This window comes from Odocoileus virginianus, chromosome 18, assembly GCF_023699985.2.
Source record: "Odocoileus virginianus isolate 20LAN1187 ecotype Illinois chromosome 18, Ovbor_1.2, whole genome shotgun sequence".
Classification (NCBI taxonomy): domain Eukaryota; kingdom Metazoa; phylum Chordata; class Mammalia; order Artiodactyla; family Cervidae; genus Odocoileus; species Odocoileus virginianus.
In genome coordinates this window covers 10,185,950-10,212,226 of record NC_069691.1, presented here as the reverse complement: position 1 = coordinate 10,212,226, position 26,277 = coordinate 10,185,950, and the positions used below count along the sequence as shown (strand labels likewise).

General features: G+C 38.4%; 1 protein-coding gene across 5 annotated transcripts in view; it reads left to right on the top strand.

Moving 5' to 3' along the window:
• Positions 1–26,277, top strand: part of PCSK5 (proprotein convertase subtilisin/kexin type 5) — a 492,571-nt gene that overhangs the window by 265,967 nt on the left and 200,327 nt on the right. For all 5 annotated transcript variants that reach the window (XM_070480332.1, XM_070480331.1, XM_070480335.1 and 2 more), the window contains exons 11-12: positions 16,123–16,240; positions 23,965–24,153. In XM_070480332.1, coding sequence (XP_070336433.1) covers positions 16,123–16,240; positions 23,965–24,153 — 307 coding nt within the window. The remainder of the gene's footprint in view (positions 1–16,122; positions 16,241–23,964; positions 24,154–26,277) is intronic.

Below are 26,277 nucleotides of genomic sequence, written 5' to 3'. Positions count from 1 at the left end.
GGGTCTTCCCAGTGCACCAGCCCTGAGCACTTGTCTCATGCATCCAACCTGGGCTGGTGATCTGTTTCACCCTTGATAGCATACATGTTTCAATGCTGTTCTCTCTAAACATCCCACCCTCGCCTTCTCCCACTGAGTCCAAAAGTCTGTTCTGTACATCTGTGTCTCTTTTTCTGTTTTGCATATAGGGTTATCATTACCATCTTTTTAAATTCCATATATATGCATTAGCATACTGTATCGGTCTTTATCTTTCTGGCTTACTTCACTCTGTATAATGGGCTCCAGTTTCATCCATCTCATTAGAACTGATTCAAATGAATTCTTTTTAATGGCTGAGTAATATTCCATGGTATATATGTACCACAGCTTCCTTATCCATTCATCTGCTGATGGGCATCTAGGTTGCTTCCATACAGCAGACGAATGGATAACGACATGGAAGCATCCTTAGGTATTTTTAAAACTCTTCTTTCAGCAAGTGAGTTTGGCTATCCTTCATGTTAACAAAGCTTAATATTTTGTGGTTACAATTGATATGTTAGACAAAGATACAAATCATCAAGCTGTAAACTTGGTAATTACAGGGAGTGATCAACCAGGTCCAGTGCTATTTCAGACCAAAAGTGTGTTGTTAACCATGAAGTAAGGAAGTGGATTCATGTGAATCATTAATAATTGGATTCTGAATCCAGTTCTAAAATAAGATGCCTGAAAGACTTAAGCCAAGGCTGTCTTATCGGAAAACACTTACACATACATGCACATTCTCTTACAGAGATTTTTAAAATTCAACAGTGATTTTCTTATGTTAATTTAAAACAAAAAGAACTCACTTAGCATAGTAGTTTGGAGCATGGGCTACAAAGTCAAATAACCTGGGATTGAATCCCAGCTTTATAAACAAATAAATAGTATATCTGGAAATCCACATACATTTTTACTTTATTGGAGTGAGTTTACATATTATACGAAGTACTATTTTAAATGTACAGATGTATACATCTATATAACCATCACCACAGCAAAGGTGTAAAACATTCCCAACACCCCAAAAAGTTCTTTTGCATTCTTTCTAATCCCCCACCCCACTCCCTCAATCCCGCCCTTTGCAACCAGATATATTTGCTGTTACTGTAGATTAGATTGTCTTTTGTAGACTTTCATACAGATAGGATTATTTGAAACTGGCTTCTTTCTCTCCATATATTTTTTGAGGTTCATCCATATCATTAAGTATATGAAGGGTTTATTCTATTTATTACTGACCTGTATTCTATTGTAAGAATGTACCACAATTTGTATTATCATTCACTATTTCATAGATTATTTTAATTTTTATTTTTTATTGAGGTATATTTGATCTATAATGGTACGCAAGTACCAGGTATATGACATAATGATTCACAACTTTTAAAAGCTGTACTCCATTTATAGTTATAAAATATTAGCTGTATTCCCTGTGTTGTACAATATAGCTTATTTATTTTGTATATAGTATCTTATCTCTTCCTGTTTCCCTCTCCCCACTGATAGCTATGGGTTTGTTCTCTGTATCTGTGAATCTGTTTCTTTTTTGTTATATCCACTAGTTTGTTTTAGTTTTTAAGTTCTACATATATGTGGTATCATACGGTATTTGTCTTTCTCTATCTGACTTATTTTACTTGCATAATACCCTCCTGGTCCATCCATGTTGCTGCAAATGCAAACTTTTATACTTTTTTATGGCCGAGTAGTGTTCTGTTGTGTATATATACCTTGTCTACTTAATCTGTTCATCTGTTGACGGGCCCTTAGGTTGCTTCCATATATTACCAACTATAAATAATGTTACTGTGAACATTGGGGTGCATGTACCTCTCCAAATTAGTGATTTGGTTTCTTTGGATATGTACTCAAGGGTGGAATTACTGGATCATATGGTTCTAGTTTCAGTTTTTTTGAGAAACCTCCATACTGTTCTCCAAAGTGGCTACGCCAATTTACATTTCCACCAGCAGTGCATGAAGATTCCCCTTTCCGTGGATAATTTTACTGTTTCTAATTTGGGGGTGTTGCGAGTAAAGCTGGTATGAATATTCATGAACAAGCCTCTGTGTGGACAAATTACAACTTTTTAAACTTTACACACTAGGCAAAGACCTAATTTAAGGAGAGACTTTGAGGAGTAAGGTAATGGTCCAAAAGACTAACCAGATGTAACGAACATTTCAGGCCAGGTATCTGACACATACTAAGTCTCAATCGAGGAGAAGCTAGCTGGAAGACCATTCATCCTAGCTGCAGTGTGTGGCGAGGGGAAGAAGAAGGAAAACTATCATATGCAGAGTTGAGCACAGTTCTGCCTTCTTGGTAGACACTCATGGAACTTGATCATCTACATGTTAAGCATCTTTCTCATACAATGTTTAATATTGAATTAATAAGTGGTTAATATTGTTAGAATTTTGTATGATAAAAATGGAGCACGCATTATATGTGTGTGTGTTTATATATATATATATATGTGCATACACACACACACACACACACACACACACACACACACATAGAATGTAGCTTAGGAATGAAACTAGCTCCACACTCCCTTGCAAATATGCCTTTCACTACTTTATATTCACATATTTCTTATAATACTTCTGTCCCCCTCTCTGTAGTCTATTTTATCTGATTGGGATTCTTGTTTCCATTTGCCAAGATTTTAGTTGATGGTTCTGGGTGAAGGATTAATTTCCTTATTTGTGTTCTCTGCTTTTCTGGAAAACTACTTGGATTGCAAGAAACAATAGGTAGACTCGGACGTTTTGAAAAAAAGAATCTGCTGATCATGAGTGATTTGAGTTAATGGTATGTGTATAAGCTAGATGAGCGGCATAGATGAGTATAATGAGACTGTTGAACTCTCAGTTTGAGAGCTACTCCTGGGAACCAAGACTTGTATGAAATAGTTTATAAAGCAGTTAGTTTAAATAGATGCATTATTTTTTCTTCGTATCTCTTGGAGGATTTGGGAATTAAAACTGGAGGAAACAGCTGTACTAAAAGCATTGGTCAGGATAAGGGAGGGGAGAGAGCCCAGGATGCAAAAAGGGATGGTGTCATGTGACGAGTGAAATAATTTAAAAGAAACTGAATCTTAGAGTTAAAAGTTCTTATTTGATTCAAAAAACATTCTGGAGCCACCGCAGTGATTTGAGAAAGTGAGCTGGATAACAGTAATAACTTTCAAGAAAGTCAATTACAGTTGCTTTGATGTCAGAGTTTTCTTTTTTAAGCTGATTGTGTAAATCCATGGGTCCTATGATACGTGCTACAAAATGACATGGATAGAAGAAACTGACTTGCTAAAATGGCTGAAAATGCTCTTGTAGTGATGTTTTCTGTCATCTTAGCTTGCAATTCAATTGTGTATTCCTGACCTCAAAGGTTGTGACATTCAGTGGAATTTTTTGTCATCTCTTGGTTTCCTTTTAAATGAGGAGAGTTATAGAGGTGGTATATATAATCACCTTTGTTAAATTCTTCTTTTTAAAAAATGGAAGACAAAGAAATGCTTTCAGAAATGGCTCTTTAATAAACCCAGGGCAAAGGGTGTGGGGAAGAGATTGCTTCTTGAAAAGTGTCAGGCCAGAACCTGTACTTTAAGAAGACCACAAATTTCCTTCAAACCAGTCTTTTTGTTGCTTATTATTGTTCACCATGACCTTCAGAAAGCCACTTAACTTCCAATATTTGAAATATTTTCACATACAGCTGTGGTCTTTGAATTTGCCATGTCAGTTTGCAGACATTTAAAGAAAGCTAGTGACACAATTCTGGTTAGCTTCTGGAGTCACTATGAGACTCTTGCAGGTAGAGTGACAGATTCATTTACAGTTTATAAGTGACTTTTTCCCTTTCTTAAGTTTTACATTAGTATTCTTCTTCTTAGCTGTGAAGCAAACTTAGAATCATCTGTAGTCCTAGGAAGCTGCATAATTTTTTTGAACCTGCCAGAGGCTACAGCATCTATGCTTTCTTAATATACTGTATGGGATGGTTTTGTCTGGAAATCCTTTGCTTTTCTTTATATGTTTTGCCCTCAGAATTGTTTTTAGAACCAAGGTAAAAGATACATGTCCAGCTTTGTTCCAGAGTTCATATATTGTGCATCTTACAAGCCTAAAACTTGCACTAAATTCCAGCTATATATGATTAAACAATCAGAGGATATACCTAAAAATGCATGAAATGTCTATGGTTACATGTTAGGGTATACCATAGTTTTTTGCACAGATTATTTAACTGAACTACGTAATCAAATAAGGAAATTGAGTGGAGACTGAAATCTAGCCTGTGATTGACTCAACAAGTCATGTGCCCCAGAGTGGGATGTTGTTTAGTTGCTAAGGTGTGTCTCACTCTTTTGTGATCCCATGAGTTATATCCCACCAGGCTCCTCTGTCCATGGGATTCTCCAGGCAAGATTACTGGAGTGGGTCTTCACTTCCTTCTCCAGGGAACCTTTCTGACCCAGGGATCGAACCCCTGTCTCCTGCATTGACAGGTGGATCCTTTACCACTAAGCTAACAGGAAAGCCCCCAGAGTGGGATGATGTTCCCCTAAAGCAAGAGGCATCTAATTCACATGGGTCCCATGTAGGCAACCATGTTGCATGGGATTTGGTTGTAATTTCTCCCACAATTGTCAAAAAGGCATGGGTGCCTTTTAAAACGTATCTCTCCAGAGATGGTTTTGATCATTTTAACCTTCATCTATTGCTTCAGCCTTGACATTCTCAGGACCTTCATTTGCAAAGTTGTTGCAGTCAAATAGAGTTTTCCAATATCTTTTTCATCATCCCCAGCTTCTAGACATAGTTTGATGTAAAATCTTGGAATTTTGAGTGAATGAGTTTAAGCGCAAATCTATTTTTCTCTTCTTATTCTTTCTCCATTCTGCCTGATTTTTTGACCAGAAATGATTGAAGCTTCATGCATTCCAATGTATGCTTATTGCATGTGGAGTCAGTAGGAGATTCTTATGTGGGGTGATTAAAAATTGACCTATGCAGAATTCATGAGCACAGGCATAAGGCGGTGGTGAAAAAGCTATATGAGATGCTTTCATGATTATCAACAAGCTGTCTTGTGAAGGTACTCCCAACAGACCTTCTTTTCTACAAAGGAATAAAGCTTTAAATGTGAGAGAGAGAAATGTGATTGAGGTGCATAGGAGGAACTCTGTCACTGAAATTAGTCCTTGCCTATCAGTTTTGGACTCTGGCATCAGCTTTCCCAGAACAGACTGTGGCACCAATTCCCTGTCACCCGTGAGGGATGGGGGGCTCTAACTTGCTGTGACCACGCTGAGACCATGCCAAATTGGCAGTGTTTCAGCTGTGAAAATCAGTGCAAGATCACTGTACATGCTGCGCCATGCTAAGTTGCTCCAGTTGTGTCTGACTCTATGTGACCCCATGGACTGCAGCCCCACCAGACTCCTCCGTCCATGGGATCCTCCAGGCAAGAATACTGGAGTGGATTGCCATGCTATCCTTCAGAGGATCTTCCCCGACTCAAGGATTGAACCCACATCTCTTAAGTCTCCTGCATTGGCAGGCAGGTTCTTTACCACTTGCGCTATATAGGAAGCCCTCAAGATCAATGAGATAAGCCAAATGAATGAGAGGAAAGGGGGCCTTATTACATTGTTTTAAACTTTAGTAAAGATGGTTTAGCCTATCCTCTTTTTCTACCCATGGAGATCTTTATATTCATGCCAGTGTCTACAATATAAACCAGATCCAAGGATTCAAAAAGAAATCCTGAAAATTAATCCCTCCCTAGTTTTATGCATAACTTCCTAAGGCCACTGCATCTAGGAGGGTACAGTTACACACACCAGGTGATCACTTTGTGGAATCCATCTGGATACATCTTCTGTGACATAAATAGATCCAGACTTTTTTTTCCTTAGAATCTCAATTCAACTCTTTACACATGTTCACATCTTGCTAGCCTTAGGCATTTCAAAGCAATTAAACTTCCATCACACATCCCAGTAATAGTTTCAACAGGCTTCACTTTATGATGTTCTACCAGAAGCCGTGGTACACCCTGAAGTTTCCAGAGTCATCTTTGAAAGAGCCAGAAAAAGAGGGTATTGTGATCACTGCTGGATGTTAACAAATGGGAAGCTGCTCTTTGCCGCCCAGTGCCACTCGTCCATCTGTGCATGCCTAGTTAGCTGTAATAATAAAAAAAAAAGAATGGCCTCAGCATGAATATAAAATAAAGCAACTTTGCCATATTAATATTTTCTCACTCAGGGAAAACTCCTGATAGAAATGACTGAAGAAGGTCATTTCTCAGCAAGAATAAGGGCTCTGGGCCAGTTAACTTTTCTTCCAAACTTCACATATATCTTTTCCTGCACATACTATTTTAATGAGTTTTGAAGAAGAGAGTGGTTTTTAATGCAGTTGATTTGCAGAAAGCAGAGAGAATAAAAATGTTCCAGTGTTCATTTGTGATGCATAGATAAATCCCAAAATGCCCCCCCCAACCTTTGCTGTCTTATTATTCTGAGAATTTATGATTGATTTGAGTACTTTAGTTGAAAGAAATACTATGTGTCTTTTGTATAGTGGTGATCACTGAGTATGTATATAATAGATGAAGATTTTGAATACTTGGGATCAAGTCCCAGTGAGTTTAAGAGAGTTTTTTTTTAATGTTCATGAGACTTAGTATTTTCAGCTGTAAATTGTGAATAATATTATGTTGCTAATAGGATTATTTTAAAGATTTCATTAGTTAATGTATTAAAAAGGTGCATTTATGAGATATGTTTACCACCCATATGAAAATTCTGGGCCTCTTCTTTTGGGAAACATACTTGAAACATGCTTGATAAGTGCACTTCAGTTATAGAGGCGGTAGGGTTAAGAGATAGCTACCTCACTGCATTTACTATTTTCAACATTGTGATTGACCATGATTTTGTATCTCAATCAAACACTGATTCTATTCTAACAATGCAGAGAACTTAACTCTTCAAGTGATGTGCATCCAAAGAAGAAAATACCTAGACAAACCTGTATTTGAACAATGAGGGATCTGCATCTATAGATTAATTAGAACTTTATCATCTGAAAGTAGTTTTATAAGAGAAGCAAAAACGTTTCTGGTAGGTAGCCCACATGGAAAGATATTGGCATGATCTTCTGGGTAAGCAGCTTACTTCTGGCACTTCTGGCATGAGGGCAGGATATTTATAAACTCTGTCTGCAGAGACTCAAGCCCTGTGTTGGAGATATTAGCCTAACTAACCAGGCTTTATCATTGGTAAACTAGGTTTCCAGGAAAGATACTAACTGTAGTAGCTTCAAGAAGTGGTTCTGAAAGTGGGGTCCCTGAACCAATAATATCAGCATCACCCAGGAACTTGGTAGAAACGCAAATCTGAGCCTTGCCTTGAAACTCCTAATTGGTGGGGCTGCACAATGTGTGCCCTAACAAGTCCTCTGGGTGACGCACATGTAGGTTTGGGAAACACCGACCCAAGTTATCCACTGTATGTAATGAATTAATTTCTCTCCTAGTCAAATTCGAGTGTTGCTAATTGAAATAGTATCCTTAGAAGAAATGAAAAAAATTTCTCTCAGATGATTTTTTTCTGTAGCTTGGATAAGGAATCCCATGTGTGAAAGATGCTCTAAAAAAAAAAATCTCACCTCTTGTCATTCTCTTAGCCATGTACTCCCAGCTGCATGCATTCTCCTTTTGGTCAATTGGATGATCACATTCTCTTTTCAAACTTTGTATCTCCCATTTCAGAGGGGGGAAAAAAACTTTTACATTATCCTCTTGCATTAGTTCTGTGCTTCCTTACACAATTAAAAATTCCCAACAAGTAGTCTGATTTAGGGTCTTCCCTGGTAGCTTGGATAGTCAGGAGTCCACCTGCCATGCAGGAGACCAGGATTCGATCTCTGTGTTGGGAAGATCCCTTAGAGAAGGGACTGGCAACGCACTCTAGTACTCTTGCCTGGAGAATCCCATGGACACACAGTCCATGAGATCACTAAGATCGGACACAACTGAGTGACTAACACATCAGTCTGATTTAGCTGCTTCCATTTCCTGACTGTGTAGTCTTTTAATTCTCCTGCAGTCTTGTTTCCACTTCCGCCTTTGAAGTGCAGTTTCTCTTTAAGATGTTCAACCATTTCCTGCTTGCCAGATCAGAAGGATCCTTGTTTTTCTCCAGGGTGTCATGCTTTTGATCTACACAGTCCAGAACTACTTTTCCTTACCTTTCATACTGCAGAGATACAGCCCCATTCTTCTCTGATACTTTGCTGAGTCCCTTCTCTCCCTGTCCCTGGGCCATTCCCTAAGGACTGTTGCTTTGAGAGCTCTGGAGGGAGAACACCTTGGCTCTCTTTTCTTCTCCACTCCTCTCTGCCTTCTTCCTTTCCTCCCTTTTACATTCTCTTAATTCCACATTCACATCCTTGCCTTCCATTCAGTGACAGGGACCACCTCCTGACTAATGATTCCCAGTTCTACCATCTTCCACGTTGGCTTCATCCATTTCCGACCTAGAATCTCTGCACAAGGCTCTCCTGTGTCATTTAAAACTCAGAACTTCCAAAATAGAAGTATCAGTCATCTTTTATGAAGCAACTTCTCCCCCAAGGTTACCTCTATCCTCAGGGAATATCCTTCTCTAGATCACCCCATTCACTCTGATCCTGTTCACTCTGAATGAGCATCCTACAGTGTGAGATGTGAAATTTCTTTGCTCCTTTCTTATGTGATTTCTTATTTCATTCACCTCTTCCATAACCTTCTTTATGGTCTTCCATGCCTGCACCACTGAAGTAACTAGTTCCCTGCCTCAGTCCACACATCAATGCCAGATCAGCATTTCTAAAATATTAATTAAATAAATGATTTCATTTTTTGATTGCTGGCTACTTCATTACCTGCAGATTAAATCCATCCATGGGATTCCAGGCCCACATACCTTTCTTGAGGAAGACACCATTCCAAATGTCCCTGTTTCATTACTTACTCCATGAATTATACTTCCATGAATCCAAATCTTACTCTAGGACATAAGAACCATCTCAAGTATTATTTCTTTTAATAGAATATGCAGTCTTCTATAATGGCCTATTTTTCTGAGTTTTACAGAAATTTCCTTAGTATTGTTCCTTATTTGAGATTTATGTAAATGAAAAAGGAATTTTCACGAGAAGCCTTACATAGCACTTGAAACTTAAAAAGGTAAGTGTTAGCTTTCTTCCCAGTCAGAAGGTGACATTCCTAGCTGCAAGGAATAAGTTCTGTGTATCTCTCTTTGCAGTTTGCCACCCATCATATCAACAGTAGGTAATGGCATCACATCAGGTGAGCCTTGGATGTTTGGTGTAGTTGGATAAAATAATCATATCTTTGCAACCTCTGTTTACTAAGTATGAAAATATACTCACTTGAAATATAAGCGTCAGTCAAATTTTCTATTCATTTATGCAAATTTAAGGAAAAGGCAAACATAAAGGAAAGTTAAATGAAGAGTTATCTATAAATGATATGTGAATAATTCAAAAATAAGAATTTTTGACTGCCGGCTCATTAAGATCCCAGTCTGGTAATTGTTTGTCCAGGTTATATGCCAAGAAGATCTAGGCTGGGGAGCTGACATATGGTCAATCTAATCTTCAGTTAGCTTTCACCCAAAAGCCCTTGTGGGACATTTTTTATTTTGTTCTCATCTCTGTCTAAGCAATCATAGTTTCCTAAGAACAAGCCCAGTTATGATCTATGTATGCCTAGGAATACATGGCTAAGTTTCCCCAAGGTGGCAAAATAGTTTTCCTACCTCCGGTCAAGAAATACTAGTCAAGTACCTTAAACAAATTACTTTCCTATTATAGTCACTTTGGAAGCAAACAAAGGAAGAATGGCCAGAGAAGAAGAGAAAATAATTTGACGTATTTACCTTTTCTTAAATCCCCTTAAGAGAAGGCAAGCATATCTTCTTAACTCTGTAAATTTTAAAAGATTACAGTAAATGTGTATCTTAAATATGCATATATAATAAATTGTGTGCATATGCACTGTATAATGAAGTACATTGTACATGGAGAAGAACTCAGCAGTGGTTTCCTAAATTCTTTTTACTTCATTTCTGTAATGATGAGCCTGTCTGACTACCTACAGCTGCTGACCAAACAGATCCCAAGGGGCGCTTTGAAGTGCAGACCCCGCAGACAGCCAAGTTATCAGTGTCTGGAAACCTTCCACATGCAATTCCTTGATAGTGCTGGCGATGGCTGGCATCTTTGGATCTGGCTGCAGTTGTTAGTAGAGCCTACAATTTTAGGAAAAGCAAAGGAAAGCTAAAAACAAACCATGCAAAGTAAGGCAATAAGGCAGGTGCTGGCTGTGGGATTCTTCCTGCCCCCAGGAGTCTGCATTTTGCAGGAGGAGGCAGAAGAAAGCACTGCAGCGCTAGTTCTGATTTCTCTAAGAAGCTTATGTGCTTTTCATGCTGAAATTTAAAGGGTACATAATAAAGAGATAGATGTCTGAGAAAGGGAGTAAGAAAAGGGAAGAAAAGGCTAATTCTGCAAGCATCCTGTTTTCATTTGTCAAGATGTTTGGGTGTAGAAATGCTGACATAGGAGATGGAAGAGTATTACTTCTGCTTCTTCATGCTTATGAATCTTACATTTTATGTTTTCTTATTTAGCTGTTTACTTCTACTTTAAAAGAAGCAGTACTTAAGCATTTACATTATTCATGTGCAATGGGGTACATTTCACACCCTCTGCCTATTCTACACGTTTGGTCTGGTTTGATTAGTAGGTGCAGGGTCCCTGGTGGGAGCAGTTATTTCAGAACAGGTGGTTCAGCACATTGAGGATCAAAGAACCCAAAGGTGCAAGGACTCCGGCAGCTGCAGGAACTCTTTGATCTCAGCCGAAGTTTCAACCCCACCCTGCAGATCAGCAGCCCCCCTCAAGACAGGAATTTGCATTTGCCTAACCATCTCTCAGCGTGGTGGTTTCCCCTTAGGTAGAAGAGCAGCAGCCTGACTGATGGCAGAAGACGCCCCACGGTCATGGTTGGCATCCAGTTCCCCCACGGTCCACTCTCTCCCCCTTACTTCCGGCCATGTAGACTGCTAATGCCCATCCCCTGCTGACCACTCTCCCCACACGCCAGGGCTGCCATTTTGCTCACTGCCCCAAAGAACGGTACACAGACCTGAGGATTCTTTAGTCAGGAGGCTCCGTTCTGGCCCCAGCTGTCCTCCCTGCATCTCCACCTCGCTGAAATCGACGAAAGCCCCAAAGCCCGGTCCAGATATCACCTTCCCCTCCATGTCATCTGCCCGACTCCAAATTTCAGCTAACATTCACTGAGTACTTTCTATAGAGCAGGCTCTATTGGTAGCTTTTTATCCATTATCTTTTTTTTTTTCTTTAACTGATTTCTTTTCTTGACTTTTGAAGTCTTTTGTACACAGTTACCACTTTTGTTTCTTAGTGAAATCATAGAGCTATTCTTATCTCATCCCCTGGCAGTCTGAGAACTCATAGCATTTTCTGTTTCTTTCAGAGCCTCATTGTGTTGATGATAGTAGGTGCTCCAAACCACACAAGTGATATCATAATTAATGGGATAAACTCTTAGCTTATTGTATTGAAACTGTCCCTTTCTAACAATTGAGTAATTGAACCTAATTTATCAACCACATTTTATATTTTGATGATTGAATACATCTCAACAAATACAAAATTCAGTATGCCTGTACAGATGCCTCCTAGTTACTAGGCTGTTGACATTAAAAGATGTGAGAGTTCAGTGCCACTCCATGCTCTGTCAGGTCCACGTGGGGTGGCAGCTCACCTGGTTTGCCCATGAATAAGGAGTTTCTCCAGGACATAGGAGTTCTGTGCTCAAACCAGGACAGTATTGGGTCAGTCAGTTCAGTCGCTCAGTCGTGTCCGACTCTTTGCGACCCCATGAACCGCAGCACGCCAGGCCTCCCTGTCCATCACCAACTCCCAGAGTTTACTGAAACTCATGTCCATCAAGTCGGTGATGCCATCCAGCCATCTCATCCTCTGTCGTCCCCTTCTCCTCCTGCCCCCAATCCCTCCCAGCATCAGGGTCCTTTCCAATGAGTCAACTCTTTGCATGAGGTGACCAAAGGACTGGAGTTTCAGCTTCCGCATTAGTCCTTCCAATGAACACCCAGGACTGATCTCCTTTAGGATGGACTGGTTGGATCTCCTTGCAGTCCAAGGGACTCTCAAGAGTCTTCTCCATTGAGTAAACCTAGACATTTAGTCAAAGTAGTCATAAGAAATTATTTCCCCAATGGAAGAAATTGACTGTACTTTTATACTGAATGCTCAGGAATGGATAGCTCTTTCTTAGTTGTATTTTTTGCAGTCACAGGCAAAAGTTTAAATCTCTCAGGGCCATTTTTATTGTCATTTGCCCTTCTGGTTGCTACATAGCATTGTCTGTATATCTGACAGCTGGTAGCAAAAAGCTTTATTACTTCAGGGAGCTCAAAAAAGTTAAAAAAAAACAAACAATCAAACTTGTTCCAATCAATTCCTTTATTATATTAGACAGGGCTTTACTAATAGCCATTTAGAGTTATCATGAATAACCAATCAGTGTGGTATGACTTTTCAAAGGGTTTGAAATAGCTGGCATCAGTAAGGATATATCAGATTCCCTGGTTATGACTTCCAATTTTTCTTTTCCTACTAAGTTTTCTAACTTTTCTTTAGAATTGACTGTTTTGGGTCTCATAGCTAGTACTGCTGTCTGAATCAACTGTATCTGCTTTTGAACTATGCCATTATTTACTTGTGTATTTAATGACTAGCTCCTCTTGGCACTTCTGGTCTCATCAGAAAATGAAAATATACCTCCCGGGAACTTCATCTATCTTCCTCCCTTTGCTTGTCCACCTGCCTAGTCCAAACAGGGAAGCCTTTGGATTACTTGGGATAAAAACTAGTTATACTTCTGGCACAAGGCAGTTCCACTCTTTGGAAGCGCTCTGCATAAACAGTCATGCCGCCTAATGGAACAAATATACTATTAAGCAAGTTTTTAAAATTCCTCTTATTAAGTTTGTTCAACCACATTCTTCAAAGAGTTAGATTTAGTTTCTGAAATAGCTATCAGAGCCGTGCTTCAAGATATTTAGTCTGTATACATGCTTTGTTCCCTCAATGTCTTTCTAAATACTGAATCCGTAGAATTTTGCATTCGGCACAGTGCCTGCATGAAGAGATTCCACTTGATCATCCTAAAGTTATTTTCAGGCTCAGGTCATGGCATGAGAAATGTGCATAGATAAAACTTTTTAGTTATGGAATGGTCATATCACAACCAGTTGTTTGCATGGCATATTATATACAGGTAATTGTAAAATTTTTGAAAGTGGGAATATTGGCTCTACACTAGGATACATTTTTAGTTATTAATGATGAGTTTATAGGAGTCTGTAACAAAAAGAACAGGCCTCCTAATTCCCCCTTACAATTCTCCTATAAACACTTTATGCCACTTGGTGAATTAAACGCAGTTTCTCAGATCCGTTACATTCATTTACTTTACAAGTACATTTGGAACCTCTTCTCTAAGCCAGACGCTCTGCAGTCACGGAAGAGAAATCATACCCCATGTGGCGTGGTAACAATGGCAAGAGGGTGATGAGCGAGCTGTGACTCAAACGGTCACCACAACAGAAACAAACAAACAAAGAAAACACATGCTCTGAATTTATAAGTTAATTTTAGAGTGTGAAACTTCATGTCATATAAAAAATTATTACATGTCACTTATATCTCATAAAACTAATAGAGCTTTCAAACCATTTAATGGTGATTTTCCCTGTTAACACCATGTTTTGAAGGAGTTTATCTGCCCAACACATTTATTGTGTAATTATTTTCTCTTTAGTATTTACCAAAAACCAAACAAATAACTGCCATTCAGAAGAGAGTTGATACATTGCCGGTACTGCACCCCTCCTCCCTATAAAAGAAAAAATAAATTTATTTCATTTTTTTCCTTTGGCTGTGTATTATGATTGTGGAAAGATTCTCAATTTCAAGTATATTAAAATATTTTAAAATGCTGCAAGTCTCCATTAGTGATTCGGTGGCCTTCACTGATCTAGTCTAATTTCCTTGTTTATTAACATTCTATTAACAAACATTTTTTTCTGTTGACTCGCCAGTCTGTAGTTTAACTGGAGCTACTCAGCCTCTGTTCTGAACACCTCCTTTGAGTATTGAACAGACCTTGTCTCTGAAGGGTAGGAATTGAGTCGGAAAAGGAAACAATTTACAGCCTTCATAAAGACTCAAGGTGCTTTTCTACTTAACTCAAGTGGTTGTTTAACAGGCATGAAGTGTTTGTTGTATTTGACAGCTCTGCGTGTTAATTTATGTCCTAAAGGTTGTTAAGTTGACAATTATTGGCGGTGGGGAGGTGGGGAAGGGCAGTGTGCAAAGCTGAGCTGGGGCCGAGACACCCATTTTGCTGACTATTCAAAGTCCTTACCCTCCCCTAACCCACCCCCTCACCCTCTTCCCCACCCCCTTCATATCCATCAAATCTCTCATCTTATTTCCCTAAACTGAGATTAAATTATAAATTACACTGGTTTAAAATCACTTGACACTGGCTTGGGGATATTTGGGTACCATGAAGAGTTAGAGAGCCTCGCATTGCATCTTTGTCAATAGTTTCAATTCCCCCAGGGCAAGAAAATACCTTTGAATATCCATGGTGAAATGATATAGACTGTGGTTAAGTGATAAGTGACAACATAGGATTTCAATGAACTTTAAAAAAGAGCTCCACAATTTGGTTTCCTTAATCCCAAATTTGACATTTCTCCTCTATTATATGTGTATTACTCTGTATCTTTTCAAATTAAGGAGGCAAGCTTGCCTCGTGTAATATTAGGTAACTAAAACTAAATAGACTTGTTAATAGCAGTTACCAATTTGTGATGAGGTTATTGATAAGTTTTATTTTTTCTTTTCTGGATGTATTTACAAGTTTTTACAGTGAACATACATTATTTTTTAATTAAGAAAAATAACATTTATAATAAAAGTTTCAAAAGTACATGTATAAAAATTCTACATATATTTTTGCCATAGCAGAGTAAAATATGACTTTGTGTTAAATATAAAGATATAAAAGAGTTTAATGCAAGATGGAGATTTTATGTATTCAACTGGGATTTTAAAGTATTTTTAGAAAGAGTTGCAAATGTAGATAATCACTGTGTCATCATTAAATTGTCCTATATATAAGTAAATTTTCTGAGAAAGTTAGGTCAAATTTAGCTTAGATCAATAGATATTCTCATTGAGAACTAAAAGTTTACAATATCCGAGGATAAGAAGGTGTCATGAAAGTTTAGAAGCCTCCAAATATTTCATGCATAAACTTTTCATATGCTAGAGGAAAGGTAATGATTTATGTCGTCTTGGATTTTCAACCAAAAAACTAGATATGTCAGAAAATTGATATTTCTTGCATGTTAGTTCTGACTGCACTAAGAAAAGTTGTGTACACTTCTCTTTAAACCTACTAATTATTTTATCTTACAAATGGGATGGTGTTATCACTTGAATACAAGCAGGTAACAATGGAGCCTGAGAGTAAATCTTTGTGGGTTAGAATTTGGCTCAACCACCGAACTGCTAGTCAGTCTCAGCCAAATTTCCTTCTCCTCATCCATGAGTGATAATAGTAACAGTACTAACATTTTAAGATTGTTAGGAGGATTAAATGTAAAAATATGGACTATTACCTGCCATGTAGTAACAATTCATAAATGGTAGTTCTGTTACTAGTTATAATACATATTCAATGAATAATATGCATTCATCTTATTTTCTTCTTTGGATTATTTGTTTTATTTGTTTTTTAATTGGTGCTAGAAGGAAAGCTTGGCTCCCATTGGGTTGTATCTGACTTTTCTACAGAGTGAAAGTATAAGTCAACATATATAGCATAGGTTGCTACCAACCACGGTAAAGCTGACCAACTTCTTGCCTTCTGCAGTGAGCCATCTCTATGGATTTGGACTGATGGATGCAGAAGCCATGGTGATGGAGGCGGAGAAGTGGACCACTGTTCCCCAGCAGCACGTGTGTGTGGAGAGCACAGACCGACAAATCAAGTAATGTTTGCTGCAGGCAGACAGCATGACCGTTCCCTAAAAGAGAGCTGGCCCAGGCAGATGTCTCGAGACAGCCCTGTCTAGTAGTTTGTGTAGTTTTTTTCTAACGTGATTATAAAATCTTAATAGAATGTCTAAGACCCTAAACTGTTAAATCTGTTGTAGTATAACCTGCTATGCCCTCCTCCAGAGGATCTTTCCAACCTTAGGTTCCTTAGGATGGAACCCAGGTCTCCCACTTTGCAGGTGGATTTTTCACCGTCTGAGCCACCAGGAAAGCCCACTAGTATAAGCCAAGGATCCTTAAAAGAAAAGCATATTTTATAAGAGGATGGGAGGACCCGTACACGTGGATATTCTTCAAGTTTCTATTCTGTCAGTATTTGTGTTTGATGGTAGAAGTATCTCCCATAAGTTGGTATACCCCCAACACTAAACCTTATGTTCTGGAAGCTTAGCTACTTACCATGTTGTTCTCTGAGAGTGATGCAGGATGCACAGTAAATGAGCTTGCACTTACTCAGATTCCAGGGCCTGGTGTCCTGTTTCAGACACACAAACCTGGAGGCTGTGCAACAGGATTTACCAAGTGATAGTGAAGTCTCTCCTAGGTGCTGAATTTGAAGAATTAGGATTTATTATAGTGATTTTATTAGTATTTTTCTTTTGGCTTTCTTTTTATAGAGAGTTAGCTCAGACAAATACTTATGAACTTTGGTTTGTAACGAGAACAGAGCCATTATGATTCTTGAGGAAATTGTTAGGAAGCAGAAACAAATGGACTAAATTTTTTTTTCTCATTCTACCCATTTGTGGCAAAGAATATAAAAAAAAAAGGAGTAAAAAGTTAACCAGTATTTATTGAGTTCTTACTATAGGTCAAGCCCTAGCAACTTAATGGGTGTTTTCTTCTTAAAACTTTATAACAACTTGGGTTTTATTCCCTTTTGACAAATGAAGAAATGAGATCAAAAGGAATAGTTGTTTATTTCTACACAAATTTCACTTACCAATTCAGCATCTGTTTTTCTTTCATTTATTGGATATCAAGAACAGGACTAGTGGCACAGGCAGCCAAGAGTCCAGATCTCCTCCTGCGTGTGCTGCATCCCTGTGCCCTTTTGGCCAGATGCCGGGGACCCTCAGAGCCCAGTGAAGCAGCTCAGACCCAGCTGACCAGAGGCACCCAGAGCCATGTCAGAACTTTGAGCAAGGCCTGGTGACACCCACCAGTCTTCCCAGCCTGACTTCAGGATGCTGAGCCTGAAGCTTCTGAGCCTGTTCAACAGGGAACATATGCCCCAGAGATCAAGCTCTGAGCCTTGGGAATAGGAGCGCTGACTCCAAGACTAGGGAGTATCAAACACTGAGGACTCACACAAAGGAAACCACTTGAATACAAGACCCTGCATCACCCAACCACCAATAGCACCCTGTGCAGGAGCCTCATCTAAACAACAAACAAAACAGAAATACAAACCCAGTCATCAGCAGACAGGAGTACCACCTCACTCAGCCTTGCCCATCAGAGGAAAAACAGACAAACAAAAACTCCACACAAATCTTACCCTATGCGAAGCTCACACAAACCACTGGACCAATTTTAGGAGGACAGAAGCCAAAAGAAAAAAGGAATTCAACCTTAATCAAGGAAAGAATTCAAATTTCCTTGATGCCTGGGAAAGGAGACCTCAAACACAATAACTTAAAAAAAAATAATGGAAAGGCAGAGAAATACTGCTCAAATGAAGGAACAAACTAGAAACACAGAAGTACAAATAAATGAAGAGCAAACAGGCAAACTACCTGAAAAAGAATTCAGAATAATGATAGTAAAGATGATCAAAAACCTTGAAAACAAAATGGAGAAAATGCAAGAATCATTTAACAAAGACCTAGAAGAATTAAAAAATAAACATACAAACAACACAATTACTGAAATTAAAAATACTCTAGAAGGAATCAATAGCAAAGTATCTGAAGCAGAAGAACAAATCCGTGAACTGGAGGATAAATTGGTGGAAATAACTTCTGAAGAACAGAATAAAGTAAAAAGAATGAAAAGAGCTGAGAACAGTCTCAGAGACTTCTGGGACCATATCAAACACACCAACATTTGAATTATAGGGGTCCCAGAAGAAGAAGAGAAAAAGAAAGGGTATGAGAAAATTTTTGAAGAGATTATAGTTGAAAATTTCCCCAACATGGAAAAGGAAATAGTCAATCAAGTCCAAGAAGTACAAATAGTCCCATACAGGATAAACCCAAGGAGAAACATGCCAAGACACATACTAATCAAACTAACAAAGACTAAACATAAACACAAAGAAAGAATGTTAAAAGCATCAAGAGAGAAGCAACAAGTAACATACAAGGGAAACCCCATACACTTAACAGCTGATCTTTCAGCAGAAACTCTGCAGGCCAGAAGGGAATGTCAGGATATATTTAAAGTACTGAAAGAGAAAAATCTACAACCAAGATTACTGGTCCCGGCAACGATCTCATTCAAAAATGATGGAGAAATAAAAAGCTTTTCAGACAAGCAAAAGGTAAGAGAATTCAGTACCACCAAACCAGCTTTACAACAAACATTAAACAGACTTACATGGTCAACAAATACACCAGAAAAAAAAGATCTACAAAATCAACCCCAAACAATTAAGAATTGTTTACTTTAAATTGTTTACTTTAAATTGTTTACTTTAAATTTACCTTAAATGTAAATGGATTAAATGCTCCAACCAAAAGATACAGACTAGCTGAATGGATACAATAATAAGACCTGTATATATGCTGTCTACAAGAAACCCACTTCAGACCTCAAGACACATATAGACTGAAAATGAGAGGATGGAAAAATATATTCCATGCAAATGGGAAGCAAAAGAAAGCTGGAGTAGCAATCCTCATATCAGACCAAATAGACCTTAAAATAAAAAAGATTACAAGAGATAAGAAAGGATACTACATAATGATCAAGGGATCAATCCAAGAGGAAGACATAACAATTGTAAATATCTGTGCATGCAACATAGGAGCACCTCAATACATAAGAGAAATACTAACAGACATAAAAAGAGAAACTGACAGTAACACAATAATAGTAGGAGACTTTAACACCCCACTCACACCAATGGACAGATCATCAAAACAGAAAATTAATAAGGAAACAATTCTTAAATGATATATCAGATGAGATGGATATCATTAATTTCTTCAGGACATTCCATTCAAATGCAGAAGAACACACCTTCTTCTCAAGTGCACATGGAACATTCTCCACGATAGACCACATCCTGGGTCACAAATCAAACCTCAGTAAATTTAAGAAAACTGAAATTGTATCAAGCATCTTCTCTGACCAAAATGCTATGAGACTAGATATCAATTACAAGAAAAAAACTGTAAGAAACAGAAACACATGGAGATCAAACAACATGTTTCTAAATAACCAACAGGTTACTGAAGAAATCAAAAGGAAACCAAAACATTTCTAGAAACAAATGACAATGAAAAGATGACAACTCAAAACCTATGGGGTGCAGCAATATCAGTTCTAAGAGGGAAGTTTATAGCAATACAGTCCTACCTCAAGAAACAAGAAAAACATCAAGTAGACAACCTAACTTTACAACTAAAAAAACTGGGAAAAGAATTAAAAAACCCCAAAATTAGTAGAAGGAAAGAAACCATAAAGATCCAAGCAGAAATAAGTGAAAAAGAAACAATAGTAAAGATTAATAAAACTAAATGCTGATTCTTTGAGAAGATAAACAAAATTGACAAAGCTTTAGCCAGACTCATCAAAAAAAGAGAGAAAAATTGAATCAACAAAATTAGAAATGAAAAAGGAGAGGTTACAAGAGACAGTGCAGAAATACAAAGAATTATAAGAGACTATTATGAACAACTATATGGCAATAAAACAGATAACCTGGAAGAAATGGACAGATTCTTAGAAAAGTTCAGTCTTCCAAGACTGAATCAGGAAGAAATAGAAATTATGAACAACCCAGTTACAAGCACTGAAATTGAAGCTGTGATCAAAAAACTACCAAAAAACAAAAGCCCAGGACCAGATGGCTTCACAGGAGAATTCTATCAAACTTTTAGAGAAGAGATAATGCCTATCCTTCTAAAACTCTTTCAAAAAATTGCAGAGGAAGGAACACTTCCAAACTCATTCTACAAGGCCACCATCACCCTGATACCAAAACCAGACAAAGACAACACGAAAAAAAGAAAACTACAGGCCAATATCACTGATGAACATAGATGCAAAAATTCTCAACAAAATTTTAGCAAACAGAATTCAGCAACACATCAAAAAGCTCATACACCATGATCAAGTTGGGTTTATTTCCAGGATGCAAGGATTCTTCAATATATGCAAATCATTCAGTGTGATACACCATATTAACAAATTGAAAGGTAAAAACCATATGATCATCTCAATAGATGCCGAGAAAGCCTTTGACAAAATTCAGCACCCGTTTATGATGAAAACTGTTCAAAAAATGGGCATAGAAGGAACCTACCTTAACATAGTAAAGGTCATATATGATAAGCCTACAGCAAACATTATTCTCAATGGTGAAAAACTGAAAGCATTCCCCCTAAGATCATGAGCAAGACAAGGGTGTCCAGTTTCACCACTATTATTCAACATAGTTCTGGAAGTCCTAGCTACAGCAATCAGAGAAGAAAAAGAAATAAATGGAATCCAGATTGGAAATGAAGAATTAACACTCTCACTGTTTGCAGATGACATGATACTGTGCATAGAAAACCCTAAAGATGGTATCAGAAAATTACTAAAGCTAATCATTGAATTTAGCAAAGTTGCAGGATACAAAATCAATGCACAGAAATCACTTGCATTTCTATACACTAACAATGAAAAGTCAGAAAGAGAAATTAAGCAATCAATCCCATTCACCATTGCAACAAAAAGAATTAAATATCTAGGAATAAACTTACCTAAGGAGACAAAAGAACTGTACACAGAAAATTATAAGACACTAATGAAAGAAATCTAAGACCACATAAACAGATGGGGAGATATTCCATGTTCCTGGGTAGGAAGAATCAATATTGTGAAAATGACTATACTACCAAATGCAATCTCCAGATTTAATATGATCCCTATCAAATTACCAAGGGCATTTCTCACAGAACTAGAACAAAAAATTTCACAGTTCATATGGAAACACAAAAGATCCCAAATAGCCAAAGCAGTCTTGAGAAAGAAGAATGGACCTGGAGGAATCAACCTTCCTGACTTCAGATTATACTACAAAGCTACAGTCATCAAGACAGTTTGGTACTGGCACAAAAACAGAAATATAGACCAATGTAACAAGATAGAAAGCCCAGAAATAAACCCATGCACCTATGGGTACCTTATTTTTGACAAAGGAGGCAAGAATATACAATGGGGCAAAGACAGTCTCTTCAATAAGTGGTGCTGGGAAAACTGCACAGCTACATGTAAAAGAATGAAATTAGAACACTTCCTAATACCACACACAAAGATAAACTCAAAATGAATTAAAGACCTAAATGTAAGACCAGAAACTATAAAACTCTTAGAGGAAAACATAGGCAGAATACTCGATGACCGAAATCAAAGCAAGATCGTCTAAATGGATCATAGAGGATCCATTTTGTTTTTAATGGAAATAAAAACAAAAGGAAACAAGTGGGACCTGATTAACCTTGAAAGCTTTTGCACAGCAAAGGAAACTTATAAGCAAGGTGAAAAGACAATCCTCAGAAAGGGAGGAAATAATAGCAAATGAAACAACTGACAAAGGATTAATTTCCAAAATATACAAGCAGCTCACACAACTCAGTACCAGAAATACAAACAACCCAATCAAAAAGTGGAAAAAAGACCTAACAGACATTTCTCCAAAGAAGACACACAGATGGCTAACAAACACATGAAAAGATGCTCAACATCGCTCATTATTAGAGAAATGCAAATCAAAACTACAATGAGATATCACTTCATACCGATTGGAATGGCCATCATCAAAAAGGCTATAAACAATAAATCCTGGAGACGGTGTGGAGAAAAGGGAATGCTCTTGCACTGTTGGTGGGAATGTAAATTGATACAGCCACTATGGAAGACAGTATGGAGATTGCTTAAATAACTAGGCATAAAGCCACCTTATGACCCAGCATTCCCACTCGTAGGCATTTACCCTGGGGAAGCCAAATTGAAAGAGACACACGTATCCCATTGTTCATTGCAGCACTATTTACAATAGCTAGAACATGGAAGCAACCTAGATGTCCATTGACAGATGAATGGATAAAGAAGTTGTGGTACATATACACAATGGAATATTACTCAGCCATAAAAGGGAATGCATTTGAGTCAGTTCTAATGAGGTGGATGAACCTAGAACCTATTATACACAGTGAAGTGAGTCAGAAAGAGAAAGATAAATACTGTATTCTAATGCATATATACAGAATCTAGAAAAATGTTACTGGCAAATTTATTTACAGGGAAACATTGGAGAAGCAGACATAGAGAATAGACATATGGACATGGGAAGAGGGGAGGAGAGGGTGAGATGTATGGAAAGAGTAACATGTAGACTTACATTACCATATGTAAAATAGACAGCCAACGGGAATTTGCTGTATGGCTTAGGAAACTCAAACACAGACCCTGTATCAACCTAGAGGGGTGGGATGGTGAGGGAGATGGGAGGGAGTTTCAAAAGGGAGGGGATAGATGTATACCTATGGTTGATTCATGTTGAGGTTTGACAGAAAACAGCAAAGTTCTTTAAAGCAATTATCCTTTGATACAATATAAATTTTAAAAAAGAATGGGGCTAGATATTAGGGATAGAAACAGGAATAAGAAATGCTTCCACATTTATGGAGCTTACAGTCTATTGGGGAAGTCAAACCAAAATAATACAATAAATAGATAATTACAAGTTATGATAAGTGAAATAAAAAGGGTAGAAAATGAAAGACAGAGAACATGATTTTCCTATGGTTCAATGATGGCCTTAGAGAGTGAAATTTAAGCTTTGATCATGAAAGAAGATGAGTCAGCCACAGGAAGAGCAATGAAGAAGCACTAGAGGCAGAGTAGCACATGCAATGTCCCTGAGCTGGGAAACTTGAATTATCCCAGAACTCAAACCAGTGCTGCTGGGGCTGGAACCCAGTCTTCAGAAGGCACAGAGGTACAGGAGGAAGTCTGGGGAGAAGACAGGACCTTGTAGGCAAAAGGAAGAGTGGGCTCCTCTTAGTTTATAGAGCAAGAGAATGGTAGACCAGGGATTTGAACTAAGGTTATAGTATTCCCCAAGCCCCCTTTACTGGTGGTACACAAAGTGGATTCCATAGTTCAGCAGCATCACTGTCACTGGAGAACTTGCTGGAAATGCTCATTCGTGACCCACCCCAGCAACTCCAGTTCCAGAGCCTAGTGATGTGCTTTAACAGGATCGATATCCACTACCTTCATGAAGATCAAAGACACCTTAAATCCCCCATTCCTCTCATTTACATCTTTCTCCCAGTCCAAGCAGGATTACTGCTGTAAGCAACCTCATCATTTGCCTGAGGGACTGGTCCTTTAAGCATCCACGCTTATCTTACACATGTAGCCCTGCCAGGCCTGCAGGTTCACTCAGTCGAGCTCTGCTGGGCACTTTGCTCAAACTTCTCCTCTCTGTTTGCAGGACGATCCGCCCCAACAGTGCAGTGCGCTCCATCTACAAAGCTTCAGGCTGCTCCGACAACCCCAACCATCACGTCAGCTACCTAGAGCACGTGGTCGTGCGCATCACCATCACCCACCCCAGGAGGGGAGACCTGGCCATCTACCTGACCTCGCCCTCAGGAACCAGGTCCCAGCTTTTGGCCAACAGGTACGGTCATGGCCCCTGACCACCAGTGTGCACTCAGCTACTCTTTAAGCTGGAAAAAGAATGAAGAATCAGCAGTTCTTCATTTTTTTTTTTTTTTTTTTGCTTTTTACGAAGTTGAAGGTTGTGCATGTACAAATATTATAAAATCATGATTTTTTATACAATTTTTAAAGATTACTTTCCATTAACAGTTTTTACAAAATATGGGCTATATTCCCTGTGTGGTACAATACATCCATGAGCCTATCTTATACCCAATAATTTGTACCTCCCACCCCCCACCTATATATTACCACTCCCAACCCCATCCACTAATTTGTTCTCTATATCTATCTGCTACCTTTTTTGTATATTCACTAGTTTATTATAGTTTTAGATTCCACATGTAAGATATACAGTGTTTGTCTTTCTCTGACTTATTTCACTTAGTATAATGCTCTCCAAGTTCATCCATGTTGCTGCAAATGACAAAAATTGTTTTTATGCCTGAGTAGTATTCCATGTTGGAGAAGGCAGTGGCACCCCACTCCAGTACTCTTGCCTGGAAACTCCCATGGAGGGAGGAACCTGGTAGGCTACAGTCCGTGGGGTCGCTAAGAGTCTGACACAACTGAGCGACTTCACTTTCCCTTTTCCCTTTCACACATTGGGGGAGGAAATGGCAACCCATTCCACTGTTCTTGCCTGGAGAACCCCAGGGATGGGGGAGCCTGGTGGGCTGCCATCTCTGGGGTCGCACAGAGTCGGACACGACTGGAGCAACTTAGCAGCAGCAGCAGTATTCCATGTATGTATGCGTGTATCTATATAGAGATGTATGTATATATACATATATGTGCTCAGTCGTAGCTTACTCTTTGCAACCCCATGGACTATAGCCCACCAGACTCCTCTGTCCATGGAATTTTCCATGCAAGAATATTGGAGTGTGTTGCCATTTCCTCCTCCAATATATACATATATACACACATACACACACACACTTACACCACAGCTTCTTTATTCATTCTCCTTTTAATGGACACTTAGGTTGCTTCCATATCTAAGCTATTGCAAATAATCTGCTATGAACATTGGGGTCTACTTATCTTCTTGAATAACAACATGATTACAAAATAGGCAGAAGAAGTGAATAGACATTCTTCCAAAGAGGAAATGTAGATGGCCAACAGGTACATGAAAAGATGCTCAACATCACAAATCATCAGGAGAAATGCAAATCAAAACCACAATGAGTATCACCTCACATCTGTCAGAATTGCTATCATCAAAAAGAATACAAATAACAAATGTTGGTGAGGATGTGGGATAAAAGAAATTCTTGTACACTGTTGGTGGGAATCTCAATTGGTGCAGCAACTGGAAAACAGTATGGAAGTTCTTCAAAAAACTAAAAATCGAATTACCATAAGACCTAGCAATTCCACTCCTGGGTGTAGATTAAAAAAAAAAAAAACATTAATTAAAAATATACAGCTGTTCTTTAATATCTTACTACCCTAAGAACTTCAGTGAGGGGCACCACTTAGATGTCATGATGAGATGGTCATAGCTCTCACTGCCCACATGTAAACAGAGTAATAAGCTGCCTAGAATCTATTGGCATGAAGCAGTATAACACTTAAGATTTGCGTAATATTAAAAGGATGCCACAGAAAAGTTAAAGGCCACCTGTTGTTCTTTATCCTATAAAAGAAACGCAGAACACTGACTCTTTAGGCCTCTGAGATGGTCTTCCTGGCCCCTAAATGTCTGCTGGCATTTGTTGCAGATTAACTGAATGCTCTTGCCTGAGCACTTTCCAAAGTTAAAGGAAATTCTGTTTGTTTTAAAAAAGATTTTGGCATATTTTTTTTCTACAAAGTTTCGTTAGTAAATGTTTCAAGCTTTGCAGGTCATGTGTCTGTTACCAATCCTCAACTCTGCCATTAGAGTGCAAAAGTCATTGTAAACAACATAAATGAATATGCATGGCTGTGTTCCAATAAAACTTTATTTATACAAACGGGCCAAGGGCCGGATTTAGTTTGAGGGCTGGCAGTAGTTTCCTAACCACTATTTAAAGGTTGGCCCTTTAGCCTTTATTGGCCAAGGGAACACTCACTTTCTCTTTGTAGCCTCTTC